Raw genomic sequence first — 15,421 nt, 5'->3', positions numbered from 1 at the left:
GAGAAAAGTATATGTGAGAATTTTTTTTGAAATTTTGCATATTTGAAATGCCTTTACCCTTAGATTGGTTGATAGTTTGGCTCGATATAAAATTCTTGGTTATAAATAAACTACAGAAGTTTCAAAAGCATTCTTTCATAATTTTTTAGCTTTTAGTATTGTTGACTCCAATGTCATTCTAGTTCCTCATTCTTTTATTGACAAGTTTTCCATGAAAGATTCTAGGGTCATCTCTTTGTTCCCAGTGTTCTTAAGTTTTACAATAATGTGTCTTAGTTTTATCTTTTTTCCTTGATTATGCTGACTACTTAGTAAGTTCTATCATTCTAGAAACTCATTTCTTTCAGTCCTAGGACATATAGTAGTTCCTTGATGGTTTTTTCCCATCTGTTTCTATAATTCTCTCTTCCTACAATTCTTTTATTAGAATTGGACATCCTGGAAAGATTCACTAATTTTCTTGTATTTTCTCCTCCATTTTCCCATTGTATGTATTACTTTTTTTGTTCTATTTTCTGGCAGAATTCCTCAATTTTCTATTTAATCACTTTTACTGAATTTTGCTTTAAATTACATTGATCCTACTTATAACTTTGAAAAGTTATTTGGGGCTCTAGATCTTTTTTTTTCCTTTTCTGTTATATCCTCTTCTTATTTCATGGATATACTATCTATAATCTTTATGCTATCTGAAAATACTAACTATTACCTTTTTGAAATTTTCTTTTCCTTCTGGCATTGTATGTTTCCCCAGTTTCCATTTTTCTGATTGTTTTGGTCTCTTTACTTCAAGTTGGAAGTTTACTTCATTATATGTTATACTTTTCTGTTGATCTTTAAGAGTGTTAAAGTGGCCAGAAAGCTCTGTGAATGGACTAGTATTTACTAGCCAGAGGAGATTAATATGGAATGATCAGAAGAGGAACTGACTTTTCATTGGAGAAGGAGAGCAACATCAGTGTTTCTGGGTCTTTTCCCCTGGGCTGAATTTTCCTAGTGAGGAATCTTGCATACTCCTTTCTAGGAAAGTATAAGCCTGGCTGGCAGCATTTTGGGAGCTCAGTGTGGGAAGGGCACGAGGGATTCTATGATTTACTACATAATTTTTTACTTAATTTCACTATTTTGGACACCATCAGCTCTATCTGGGGCCCTCCAATGTATGGCTCCCTGTTACAACCACTGCAGAGAGTTAACTCTCACATGGAAAAAGAGAAAACCTGGCAGAATAGACTTAGGGATAATGACCTGAAGGTCTTACAGACTTTTTTTTTTTTTAATAGAAAAAAGATAGACTTTATTTTATCATTTTACTTTAGAAAACTCTATTTGTTTTTTAAGTTTTTATTGAAATTTCAGATAAACATACCATGTAATATTAGTTTCAGTTATACAATTTAGTGATTCAGCACTTTCCTACGATACCCGGTGTTCATCACACAAAGTACACCCCTTAATCCCCATCACCTAGTTCACCCATCCCCCCATACATCCTCCCCTCTGGTAACCATCAGTTTGTTCTCCATAGTTAAGAGTCTTACAAATTTTTAAAAGACTTATAACCGGGATCCCTGGGTGGCGCAGCGGTTTGGCGCCTGTCTTTGGCCCAGGGCGCGATCCTGGAGACCCGGGATCGAATCCCACATCGGGCTCCCGGTGCATGGGGCCTGCATCTCCCTCTGCCTGTGTCTCTGCCTCTCTCTCTCTCTCTGTGACTATCATAAATAAAAATTAAAAAAAAAAAAAACAATAAAAAAAAAAAAAGACTTATAACCACTTCTGTTTCCATTCCCCAGGTACACACTTCAGACCTACCACACACACACACACACACACACACACACACACACACCCCTTCAGGGGTTCCTGGTACCTCCAATCCCTGAATCTTTGTATAGATAACAGACCCAGTTCTTACTGATTTCACTCTGACCCTCTTACCCTCCCCAGCTGTATTCCCCCTCCTTGTCCCCAGGGCTTAGTTTTCAGTCTTTTAATTTCTGACAAGTTGCCTACTTTCCAGCTTTTATCTTTAACATTTGGAGTAGGATTGGGGCTGATTTCTTACTGGTTTCTGTCTAAGAAGAGGTAGGTACCTCCTGGAGACAGATTAAATGCTCTCTTAGGGTTTGTTCCATCTTGTGTAGAAGGGTGGCAACCGTGAGCCTGAGAATGCCTGAGCTGTCCACATCCCACTGTCAGGTAAATTCATCATGTTCAGAATTGTGAATGTGTGACTTTGACAGCAGCAACTGCTGTCTCCAGTTTTTGTATCGCTAATATTTTCTTTACCTTTCAGTTGACTTTGCTCCCTTCTTATGAAGATTCATATCTGCTCTAGGGAAAGAATATGATCAACTTATTTAAACTAAAGTAAAAAGAATTTTTAAAGTCTTAGCTCTCCTGCAAATACTTGTGTTATAAAAAAAAAAAAAGATTGGCGTTATGAAGGGTGTTATTTTGGTTCTCATTAATTCCGTGAGGGAGGGTCTGTTTGGGTTGAGAGTGAAATGAGGAAAATATCTTGGCCCCCCAGAGGTAGAGGAATAAATATGTATGCAAGGCAAGTAGATTGAATTAGGCATACTCCCATATTTGTGAACAATTTAAAAAGAATTCCCACATTCGTATTTTTATTCCCTGCAAATATGTGCTTGAAGATCATTGTAAAATTGCTTGGATTTAGATACTGTTTCGTTTCACAGAAATTTCTCTTTTGAACTCAGTTTCAAGCCTTGCCCAACTATGTGTGGAACAACCTAAAATGACAGTCTAAATTCCTGAGTTTAACGATATTTTTGGCAGAAAAGTCACTGGGCTTGCAAGTACTGCATTATAGATATTTTTATATTACACTGGGATGAGTCCTAGAGCTCTGATGTATAATGTAAACAGTTTGAATAGGATTAGAGGTTACTTCATGATAGTAGACTTTATTTAACAGCAATAAAAAATACTGGAGTTTAAAAAAATTTTTTTAAGATTTTATTTATTTATTCATGAGAGACAGAGAGAGAGGCAGAGTCACAGGCAGAGAGAGCAGCAGGCTCCATGCAGGGAGCCCGATGTGGGACTTGATCCTGGGACTCCAAGATCACACCCTGGGCTTGCGCTTAACCATTGAGCCATGCAGGCATCTCTGGAGTTTAAAAAATTTATTTATTTTATTCAAGTATAATTAATATACAGTGTTATAATAGTTTCAGAAGTTTGAGTAAACCCAAGTTCTTTATGATTAGTTTGTTTTCAAGAAATAAAGTGAGAAAATAAGCCATCTCCCTATATATAAATAAAAGAATGTTCAAAAATAAGAAGTAAAATGTAAAGAGATTGGGAATCTGCTCTTAACAACTTAAGCAACTTAAGTTAGATGCAGTGTCTAACATCCATTAAATTGGTTTTCACCTTAAGTTTTTAGTACTCATGGCAGGACATTGTTCTTTTTGAGGGTAGCAGTACTTTGATGTAATTTTTAAATTAGATTTTTATAATCTTTCATTAGCATGTGTTAACCAGTCTTTGTGCATTGTAGTTTTAGAATAAAGCTAGCATACTTGGTGATGGACACTTAGTAGCCTTGCTCCTTTGCTAACTGTAAGAAGCAGCATTGCAGCACAGCCTTTCTTTCCACATTGGATTACAATCAGTTTAGTAAAAATAATTCTAAAATCAGGAGTATTAAGGGGTGTCAGTCAGTTAAACATCTGCCTTTGGCTCGAGTTATAATCTCAGGGTCCTGGGATTGAGCCCAGTGTCTGGCTTCCTGCCCAATGGGGAGTCTGCCTCTCCCCTCCACTAATACTCTCTCTCTCAAATGAATAAATAAAATCTTTTTTAAAAAATAAAGTAAAATCAGAAGTATTAAAACTCACATTTTTTCTTGCAGAGTTTCAAGGATTCTTTCACAATGAGGAGGCAAATTCTGCTTGGCATGTGGTTGCAAAGTAGTTTAATTGTTCTAAATGTATCATTTCTACTGACTGTTCAATATACTTCCCAAATATTCTACAACTTTTTTTGACAAATATTAGACTATAGAGCTTTTGGAGAGGCTGAGCGTGTTGTTAAGATGGGCCATAGATTTCTTTGGCTTTTTGTTCTTTTTTTTTTTTAATTTTCCTGCTTTTATTTTAGCCTTGACAGGATCTAGGGATGATTACACTGGAAAGCTAAACCTCACCACCAACCTAATTGTACTGTTATTTTAACTTACTGAGGAGCAGGACTCTTAGTAGAATAGGATTATTCAGCCTGAGTGGGACATTCAGCTGTCCTGTGCTGTCAAGTGATCCTAGGTAAATTGCTCTGGTGCCAGTCACTAAGGATTGCTCACCTTGAATGGTGTTGTTTTCTGGTATCAAACCCAAGAGTGCAGTGTGGCATCAGAGCAGTGCTAGTGGAACAGCCTCTAATGCTAGGTCCTCTGGTCAAAGAGGTCATTAGGTTGGACTGAAGAAAAATTAGCACCACATTGATTGTAATAATAGTTCTACTTTCTGATTATATGTTCCATTTCATTCTTAGTGCAGGATTAGCATTCCTGGCTTCGTATAATTAGAAGCAATAATTGATTATTCTATTTGGAAAAAATACTGAACAGTTTTCCCAACTATCTACATAACAAACTACCCCAAGCCTTAGTGGCTTAAAACACCCTTTATTATATTTGTTTCTTCTCTGGATAGAGTGAGCACAGTTGAATGGTTTTCACATAGGGTTTCTCATTCTGTTACAGTCAGATTTGGGTAGGAGCTATAGTCCCCTGAAGGTTATACTGGGCTAGGCATAGCATCTCAGATGGCTCACTCATACATCTGGGACTGCTTTTACTGGAGTGTCTCCTTGTGGCTTCTCCATGCAACTTGGACTTTTCACAGCATGACAGCTGGATCCTGAGAGAGAATCTTTCAGGAGCATGTATTCCAAGAGGCAGGAAGCTGAAGCTGCCAGACAAGTTAAGGGCTGCTTCTAGGACTTGCTTTAATTCCCTGCTGTTGTGTTCAATTGATCAGGGTAGTCTCAGGGCCTGCCCAGATTCAGAAGCGTGAAGAAATAAATTCCATCTCATACTAGAGGAATGTGAGGGTCACATTTTTGCAGAATAGTACTTGGGAGGTATTGTAGTCATCTTTGGACAGTACAGTCTGTTATAAACTCTTGATTAATGGGGAGCCTGGATGGCTCAGTCAGCTAAGTGTCTGCCTTTGGCTCAGGTCATGATCTCAGGGTCCTGGGATTGAGCCCTCATTAGGCTCTCCACTCAGCAGCAAGTCTGCTTCTCCCTTCTCCCTCTGTGATCTCTCTCACTCCCTCTCTCAAATAAATAAATAAAATCTTTTTAAAAAGCACTACATTCTTGATTAAGAAAATAAATGTTTAATATCTTAAAAGACTATATTAGTATATTCTGGCATCAATATCATATATGTGTGCATGTATATATTATATAAATATTTTGTGTATGTGCATTTGTGCATAGATATACACGCATACACATACATAAATGTACTACATATATACATACATACATGATATTTCAGTATCAATATACATCATTACACTTGGCTTAAAAACACACACATAACCACACTCTTAGTTAGTGTTCACAAATCTCAAAACCATCTGACAGTTGAACTACCTGTCACCTGCTGAGATTGTGTTACCACTCCCTATGAAATTGTTTTATATCTTCTCTATTCTCAAATCTCTAACACCCCCTCCCACCCTACTCACTCTCAGTTGATGACCTTGCTTCTTATTTCCTTGATAATAAGGCACCCAGAGGAAAAAATTAGGTCTCCTGTCACCAAATCTCCCAAATCCTTGTTCTTTGCCTTTCCTCTGTGACAATATATAGAATATTCAGCCTAAATGGAGCCTTCCTTTCTGACCTGGAATGCATCTCTTCTTGGAGGACTTAACACCTGCATCATCAAATTTTTTCTCTTTACTAGATCATTCTCTTCAGCATACAAATAGTCTCATTTAATAACACCCTCTCCTGATTGCACAATACTGTTCTACTACCTCATTTCTCTGCTTCCAATTACTGAAAATTCTACAAAAGAGTTATCTGTACTCTGTTCCCATTCCCTTTACTCCCAATACTCTTGAGTTAAACACTGCCCTTATAGTAGTTACTGGTGGCCACCACAATGCCAGATACAGTGGCTAACTCTCAGTCTATATTTAAACTCTCAGTGCATTTGACAGGGTCCTCCTTTAAACCCTATATTCAGTACACTCCTTTTCCTGTCATCTCACTGATTTTTCCTTCTTAGTTTCCTTTGCTAGATACTCCTCACTTTCCTGACCTCCAGATGTTGGATCTCAGTGTCAACCCAGCATATTCCAAATTGAACCTTATTTCCCTCCTCCAGACATGCTCCCCAGGCCAGGAAAAGGAGTAGTCCTTGACTCCGTTCATATCCCACATTTAATCCATCAGCAGATCCTGACATCTCTACATACAAAACTTAGAAACCTCCAAGCCCTAAAAGTTTTACGTTACCATTCTTACCCTTGTCTAGTCATCTGCCATCCTGTGGATTGTTGTAATAAATAGCCTCCTGACTGGAACCCCTACTTTCCTCTTTACCTTTTCATAGTTTATTCTCAACGCAGCACTCAGAGTGACATTTTCAAGCCATAAGTCCTATCATGTCACTCTTCTCCCTATCTCCAGTGGCTCCCTGTCTTACTTGGAATAAAAGCCAAACCCTTTAACATGGCTTACACAAAAGCCCTGCCTAATCTGGTCCCTGTTGCCTCTCTTACTCAATCATCACCACTCTCCCCCCTTGTTGACTTTGCTGCAGGTGCATGTTCTCCATGTACATGCCACGTCTACTTCCACATCAGGGCAATTGTTCCTGCTGTTTCTTATGCTTCAAAAACTTCCCCAGGTTTTTTTTTTTTTAGTTTTTATTTAAATTCTAGTTAGTTAACAAACAGTGTAATAAACTTCCCTGGTTCTCCCAAATGCTGTCACCTTATTTTATTCAGGTTTCTACTTAAAGCTCAGCTTCCAAAGAAGCCTTTCCCTGACCACCCTACCTGAAGCAGTATCTTCCCCTACTCCCCCAGCCAAACCACCATTGGCCACCTACTCTCCCTATTCTGCTTTAATTTTCTTTTTAGAACATATCACCACCATTATTTATTTGTCTCTGATCTGTCTCTGCTCTCTAGAATGAAGCCATTAAAGTAAGGAATTTTTTAAAATTATTTATTTATTCATGAGAGACACAGAAAGAGAGGCAGAGAGATGGCAGAAGGGAGAAGCAGGCTCCCTGTGGGAGCCTGATGCAGGACTCAATCCCAGGACCCTGGGATCACAACCTGAGCTGAAGACCATTGCTGAAGACCACTGAGCTACCCAGGTGTCCTGAAAGTAGGGACTTTGTTTTGAAAGTAGGGACTTCTGATCACAACAAAGTGATAGCACTCATCAGGTGCTCCATAAGCATTTGTAAACCAAGTGAATGAATAAATGCTTATGTGTGTATGCAGTAGATTATTGCATATGGTTTGATGGGAATTTAACTTTCTATTTTAAACTTAGACAGGTAACCCTGTTTTATAAAAAAAACAAATACATGTGCTGGAAGCAAAGACCACATTGCCTTTATTGCTTACCTTAAGATCTCAATTTTCCAGATGATATAATTTGCTTAGGCCTTGTTACTTGAACTGGCAAGAATTTGTGAGTTCTGCCCTTCTGCCAGCATTGTGTGCCATCAAGGTACTTAACTTTTCTTCATATGATCATCAAGTGAAGAAAGGACCACATGCTATTTGAAATGATATCATTAGAGTGCATGATTCCTAAGGTCTTCTACTTAAAAATAATTTCTCTCTGAGATAGACCTTTAAAGGTCTCATGCTCCATTAGATGATTTCTAAGTAGCATGATGTCCTGAACATTTTAATCATAAGGTCACTGCCACCTAAGAATATTAGCTGATTCTGCTAGTTTGTAATTTGCTTTGTTATTAATTTTATTTATAGTTACTTTAATCAAGCTTGTTTTGGCAGAGATCTTTTTAGGGGAAATTCTAGATAGAGGCTTTCCTAATCTTATGGTACAGGTTGATATGACCTTAAAGAGCATTCTTTATGGATAACTTACATTCCAAGGCTTTTAGTTATCATATAAAATCATGCTTCTCTATAACAGAAACATAAACCTAAAAATTTCCAAACCAAGATGATACTTGTGAACAAATAAGACTTTAGTTCTTAAATCTATAGTCTTGAGTAAGTTTTTTCCTCAATCATCTACTGTCATGGCATTTAAATTTTTTTGCCTATAAGATTGAAACCCCTATGATGACCATAATTAAGTTCATTAAGATGTTTCCACTTAACTCTTATAAAGGTGACACTTTATTAAACTGAAAAGAATAGAAACCTGTGACACTAGGGACACATATTGTTTACAAAAGCTAATTAAAACTAGATGAGGCCTGGAAACCTGGAGTATGAATGTTACTCTAGAGACTGTAGCTCTTTATTGAAACCTTAGTTCCTTCAAAGTAGGGCAAGTGATTCTCCCTGTGCCCTCCGCAATTTGAGTATCCCTCCTAAAGAAACAGAGACGTTACATACATAGGAACTTCTGACAGAGAAAGCAACTCTAGGCCCCTGTTTAACTTTCTGTTCTGATAAAATTTAGTAACTCTGATTTACTAGAAAATGAATTCTCCAGAATGGAGTAGAGATAAATGGTATTCTGCATGATCCAGATCAATTATATTACTTGAGATGTCATTATATAGAGAATTTTAGGCAGTAGGAACTAAGGACTTTAAGATTCATAAAAATGCTCCTCTTTACATTGCCTTTTTTTAGAAGTAGAGAAATGAACACTTTTCATAGTTTAACTATTTCTCTTTCTTTTTTCATTCTCTTTCCATATCCCTTTTTCATTTCACCCAACACCAAAAATGCCCTTTCAGAAACACAAAGTAGATCTTTTCTACAAGCTACGCCATGTGATGAATGAACTTATTGACCTTCGAAGGCAGCTACTGTCTGGTCACCTCACTCAGGATCAGGTGCGGGAGGTTAAACGGCATATCACCGTGCGCCTGGACTGGGGTAATGAGTAAGTATGAATATCATTTGGGCATTTCAGTTACATATATGTTAACTCAGTTCTTCCAGAGTTTGTACCTGATCAAAGCTCCTCCTTAGTGATGAAAAGATGTTGTTATATTCTCCACTAAGCTTTGATCATTTTTACTATGAGTAGTTGTTTCTTTTAGGTTAGCAAAGTACTGGCTCTATACACTGAAACTCTCTCAGTCTTTATTTTTACTTCTTGAAAATTAAATAATTGGACTGCATTATCCTCTGAAGTTTCTTCTAGCTCAAATTACTTGATTCTGGATCCATGAATCAGAGTACACTTCTGTTTCATCTTTTAGTATCTATTTTTTCATGTGAATTCTGTGTCTTTTATATTTTATAGCCACACAATTAATCTGATTAAGCATATACTACAAATGAACCCTGTCTACATCTGTACTTGAGAGTATTCTTAACTAATCTGTCATTCAAAGGTAGTCCTGCATTTATGCAGTAGGTATGATTGTTTGCTGTTTTTATATAAGTAGTATTCTAAGACTTTGGCATGGGAAGCTAGATTAGATAGTATTCAAATGTATTTCTTCCTACATATAATTAATATAATTTTCAAGCGATTTTGTCTCATTATCTTAAAGTCAAGTCCATTAAACTTTGAAGTGAGCAGTTTGCTTTCTATTTAAGATATACATATACCTTAATATATTTTAGTACAAGTCTTTATCCCCTCTCCCATGTCTCTCAAGACATCATTGAAGTGATATAAAAAGAATGGTAGGGGATCCCTGGGTGGCGCAGCGGTTTGGCACCTGCCTTTGGCCCAGGGCGCGATCCTGGAGACCCGGGATCGAATCCCATGTCGGGCTCCCGGTGCATGCAGCCTGCTTCTCCCTCTGCCTGTGTCTCTGCCTCTCTCTCTCTCTCTCTATCATAAATAAATAAATAAATAAAATTTTTAAAAAAAAGAATGGTAGAGGGCCCAGCAATAAATGGGGTATATGAAATCCTTTCTAAAAGCTGGAAAATGTATAGAATATTTAGTGATGATGGAGGAAGCCAAGTATATGTGGAAGAAACTTTAGCTAATGAAAGAGTTGTTCTGTCCTGCAGTTTGCAGAATCATGGAGGATAGGAGTGTGCCTTGGTGCTTAAAAGTACATAAAAAGGAATAACCCACTGCCACAAGTAGAAAGACTGGCAGCCAGATGTTTCCCCTTCAGATAAACATATACAAAGACAGACTGCCTGGGGGGAATTGGGCAGCAAGAGTGTGCCCTGGGACCTTATTGCAGAGTTCTCCATATTTTACCATTTAAGAGTTCTAAAATGTAATGACCAGATCCCTTCCACTTACTGGGAAGAGAAGCTTGCTAGTCACCCACCATGTGCAAAAACTCCCCACACTTCTAGTGCCTCTTAAATTGAGATGGAAAATTAAGTATCACTAGGTATTTAAAATCCTTCCCTGGAGAAGAGAGAGAGAGACCAGGATAAACAAAAAATACTTTGCCCACCCCCCAAGGAAATAACCTGGCCCCAGAGGCAACTAGAGATTAGTAGTAAAGAACTTCTAAAAAAACAAAACAAAACAAAAAAACAAACAAACAAACAAAAAAACAAATCCTCTGTGCATCCTCAAAGAGAATCAAGATCCATTATGTAGAATAAAATACTCTGAAAAAGTAATGGAGAATGTGATTTCCAAAATAAAACATTCAAGAAGAGAGCAGTAAGATCATTTTATATTATCTCTGAGAAAATAAAACAAGAAGATGGGAAATGGTTGAGGAAAAAGAGCAATAGAGCAGTTCAATCCAGGGAGTCTAACATCAGATATTATAATTTCCAGGAAAAGAGCAAAGGCAATAAAAAGAAAATTCTAAAGAAGTGATAGAATTTACCAGAGTCAAAGAGCCAGGAGTCTTAGATTGAAAGAGCCCACCCAATACCTAGTATAATGAATGGAGTGGGGACCCAAAACCCACAGCAATGTACTTTAAGATATTTTAATATTCCAGGGATGAAGAGAAGATCCTAAAAGATTTTCAGGCAGGGACACAAGTCTTACAAAAGAATAAGAATCACACCAACCTCGAAAGTTTTATCAGTAACAATGGATCCTAGAATATAGTGAAATAATATTTTCAAAATTCTGTTGGGAAATGATTTGCCAGCCAGATTTTTATAAACAGCCAAACTATCTAATCAAGTGTAAAGGCCAACCAAAGCCATTTTAAAGCATTCATGAATGTGAAAGTTACCTTTGATGACCCGTTTCTTAAGAAGGGACTTGGGAGGGGCGCCTGGGTGGCTCAGCTGGTTAAGCTTCTGCCTTTGGCTCTGGTTATGATTCCTAGGTCCTGGGATGGAGCCCCATGTCAGGCTCCTGGCTCAGTGGGGAGCCTGCTTCTCCCTCTCCCCACTGCTCGTGCTCTCTGTCTCTCTCTTTTTCTCTCTCTCAAATAAATAAATAAAATCTTTTAAAAAAAGGGTGGGGTGGGGGGGACTTGAGAATATGTTCTTACAGAAATGGAAGAGCAGGGGACACCCGGTGGCTCAGTGGTTGAGCGTCTGCCTTCAGCTCAGGGTGTGATCCCAGAATCTGGGATCGAGTCCCACATGGGGTTCCCTGTGAGGAGCCCGCTTCTCTCTCTGCCTCTCTCTCTCTCTCTCTGTGTCTCTCATGAATAAATAAATAAAATCTTAAAAAAAAAAAAAAAAAAGAAATGGAAAAGCTAATCGGGAAAGAGGAAATAGAATCTAATACAGCCAATCCAACCCAGAGTGGATGCTGTTCATCCTTAGAAAAAAAAAACAAGTACAACCCTAAATTGGCTATTTTTGACCTTTTAAATTGATAGCATACTATCCTTGTTTGTTTCATTAAATTACACACTTTCATGACTATCAGTAGAGTTGCTTGGCATACATCATAGACTCCTGGTATGATATAATATGACTTCAGATGTACCATAGATCAGACAGCTTTCTCTAGATCAAATTTTGGGCAATAAAAATCTGGCAAAATGCTGTATGTTAGCTTACAGCATAGCTGATTCTGTCCCTTAGCCTCAAACAGTGCCATCTTATAAAATGGCATTATTACATTTTATTTAATAAATTAATGACAGTAATAATTGCAAAAGTAACATCACCATGTGCCAAGCAAACTGTAAACTTGAACTGATGACACTAAGTTGTATATAAGTCATTATGTTATAGTTTAGCTGCAGTTGTGCATACCAGTAAATGAAGAAAAATACTAACAAATATCAGTACATCTTTGTTGTTGTTGTTGTTTAAAGATATTATTTATTTATTCACAAGAGACACAGAGAGAGAGAGGCAGAGACACAGGCAGAAGGAGAAGCAGGCTTCATGCAGGAGCCCAACGTGGGACTTGATCCCAGGAATCCAGGATCACACCCTGGGCCAAAGGCAGGCTCTAAACCGCTGAGCCACCCAGGATCCCCTCAGTACATCTTTGTAATAAAACTTGGAGAGCAGACCAATCAGATTTTGCAATCAAATCTGAAAACTTAAAGATGATAGCTTGGAAATGAGTTCAACTTATATTTGAAAAAGGCAAAGGCCATTGTAAATACCTGTCAGTAAATTGCAGTTATCCCACCTTCATTAATAACTTTTGCTTAAAAAATTTTCCTTCTTACTTTGAAAGGAGGGATAGTATACTGTAAAAATAAAGTCACTTTGTACCATTAGGTTATGTAAAGAAGACATGTTCCACACAGTACCTGAGCACTGATAACCATATCCATTGTTCCTGTTTTATGCCTCAGAGTTCCACATTTTTTGAACCACCACGCTTTTATAAGTGCCATAAAATACTGAAGCTTAGCATATCTTGGCATGTGGGAGATGCGTTCCAGTGTTTGTGGAATATATTTTTATGCTTTAATTGATAAAAGTAAATATGAATCATTTATAATTTTTTAACTTTTATGCCTTTTCTATAAGCCCTTACACAGACATCATAGCTCTGCCTTTTCAGAACCTATTTTAGAAGCTATTAATAACAGCTGTTAATTATTGAGTACACCTACTTATATCACAGTGGTAAGTGCTTGGACTAACATACATTGTTGGGTTTGTTTGTTTTTTCAAATATTTATTTGAGAGAGAGTGTGTCCAAGAGTGAGTTCGGGAAGGGCAAATGAAGCAAATCAAGCAGACTCCTCAGGGATCATGATGCAGAGCTCTCACAACCGATGAGATCATGTCCTGAGCTGAAGCCAAAAGTCGAACACTTAATTAAGCCACCCAGGAACCCCTAACATATGCATTGTTACAATAAAATGCTATTATGCTCTTCCAAGACCAGAGCTCCATTTTACCTGATGAGGACACTGAGGCTCCAAAGTACTTTTTCTATTGTTGCACAGTGAGTGGTAGAACTGGTTTTTATACCCAGAGCTGATCCCAAAGCCCATAAACTTTATGCAGGACCTTAGCATCTCTCTGATTATTTTTAAGTGCGAATCTTAAAACCAAGCAAATTATTGCCAGTATTTCTAGTCTATGGGTTATTTGATTTTGTTCTGGTCTCCTAGTATGAACACTGTATGTCCCATAGTGTATATTTGATTTCACATTGAATTAGAAATTTCTAGGATAGAAACCAAATTGGTATTATACTCTTTTATTTAGAGTTTAAAATAAATGCAGAGCTTTCCACTTCTGTATAACCACAATTTTTATTTTGTTTATTTGGTTTATACTTGTTAGCCTGTTTGCATATGTGTACGCTCATTCCATAAGTTAAAAGTACTAAAATTATATCATGTAAAAATCAGTACTTGTAAGTTGTGTTCTTATATTTTTAGAAACTGAAATACATTAAAAAAAAAAAAAGAAACTGAAATACAGGAAGGGCATAAAACAAAGTTTGCTCAAATAAACTAGCCATTATCTCTGTGTAAGTCTCCTATACAAAGACTAAGTCAGTTAACTATATCCTCTCCAGTGGAATTTTAAAAGTTTATCTAGCAATAGAATTTCATTGTGTTAATATTTTCAACACCTTCCATAAAAGTGTTGCTAAAAGTTTCTTTTTATTCTAATGTCATCACTACTATAGCATACCTAAGTTGAACTTGTCTTAACCCAGAACCAATACAGCTTAATTGATCTTTGCCTTAGAAAAATATCTAAGTAAGAAATGCTTTATTCATAGAATAATTTGTAAGATTTTTATATTTCTTCTTTAAGTAGAAAGTACAGATTTGAATAGAGTGTAAAAATTTTATAAGCTTTTGTTGAGTTAGAATGATGTTTCTGTAGATTATAAGTATCAAATGAAATAATTCATATATTTATATTCTGGTCTCAATGATTAAGACAAATCACCAATAAATATATAACTTCTAGTTCTTATATTATCTTTCTCTCCCTCTATCATAGTCTCTCTACTCCTTCTCTCTTTTGTACTCTCTCCCTTAGACTTTCATATGTCCTAACCCACCCATATCCCCTTCTTTTTCCATAGTTTATATTCTTCACCAAGGGAATTTCTTTTAGAGGAAGCAACACAAGCAGAAGTTTGGATTGTAGTATGCAGAAAATACTGCCACCCCAGCCTTTGTGCCAACAAGTTTCCTCTGAATAGATTTGTAGCTAGGACTCAGAAGGACTTATGGCTCAGTACTTTGCTTTTACGAATGTGCTTATATTTTTGAGCTTCAGGACATCTGAAATTAGTAGAAGTTTCCAACAACTTCTTCTTAGAGTTATTCTGATATAGGGTGTTGTGCCCATCATTTACTATCTTGCTGTATCCAAGAAGTCAGAGATAACTATGTTTAAAGTGTGCATGTGTCAGAATCCTTCCATGAAGTTATATTCAAATCAGTAAATTTCCTTTATCTCTCTCTCACTCTTTGTGCATCTGTTTTGCTCATCTGCACTTAGCACAATGTCTGCACTTGACAGGCACTATGTGAATGTGAATCTAAGTAATAAAATAGGTTTGTTCTTATGCCTGGTGGACACTCATTCGCCAACCTGTATTTGTTTCCTTCTGGATTGATATATTTGCACAAAATTATCCCTCAAACTGTTAATGACTGAATTGATTACAGTCACTTATTAGTGTTTAACTTTCATGATTGTTAGTAGGAAGATAGCAGGTACAGTGAAAATACCATAGGCTCAGAGTAAGATAGATATAGTTTGAGACAAGCCCACCTCTGCGCCCTTCATAGTTGACTTCGTTAACCTCTCTGGACTTCAGTTTCATCAATTATAAAATGGATCTAATACTGTCTACTTCCCATGGTGTCTATATAGGATATATATATATATATATCCCGTG

General features: G+C 37.0%; 1 protein-coding gene across 34 annotated transcripts in view; it reads left to right on the top strand.

Annotated features, from left to right (window-relative positions):
- Positions 1–15,421, top strand: part of DOCK3 (dedicator of cytokinesis 3) — a 523,288-nt gene that overhangs the window by 293,973 nt on the left and 213,894 nt on the right. For all 34 annotated transcript variants that reach the window (XM_072720925.1, XM_072720928.1, XM_072720921.1 and 31 more), the window contains one exon: positions 8,961–9,109. In XM_072720925.1, coding sequence (XP_072577026.1) covers positions 8,961–9,109 — 149 coding nt within the window. The remainder of the gene's footprint in view (positions 1–8,960; positions 9,110–15,421) is intronic.

Source organism: Vulpes vulpes, chromosome 9, assembly GCF_048418805.1.
Source record: "Vulpes vulpes isolate BD-2025 chromosome 9, VulVul3, whole genome shotgun sequence".
NCBI classification, from domain to species: Eukaryota; Metazoa; Chordata; class Mammalia; order Carnivora; family Canidae; genus Vulpes; species Vulpes vulpes.
Note: the sequence above shows the minus strand (reverse complement) of the source record. Positions and strands in the feature narration are given on the sequence as shown.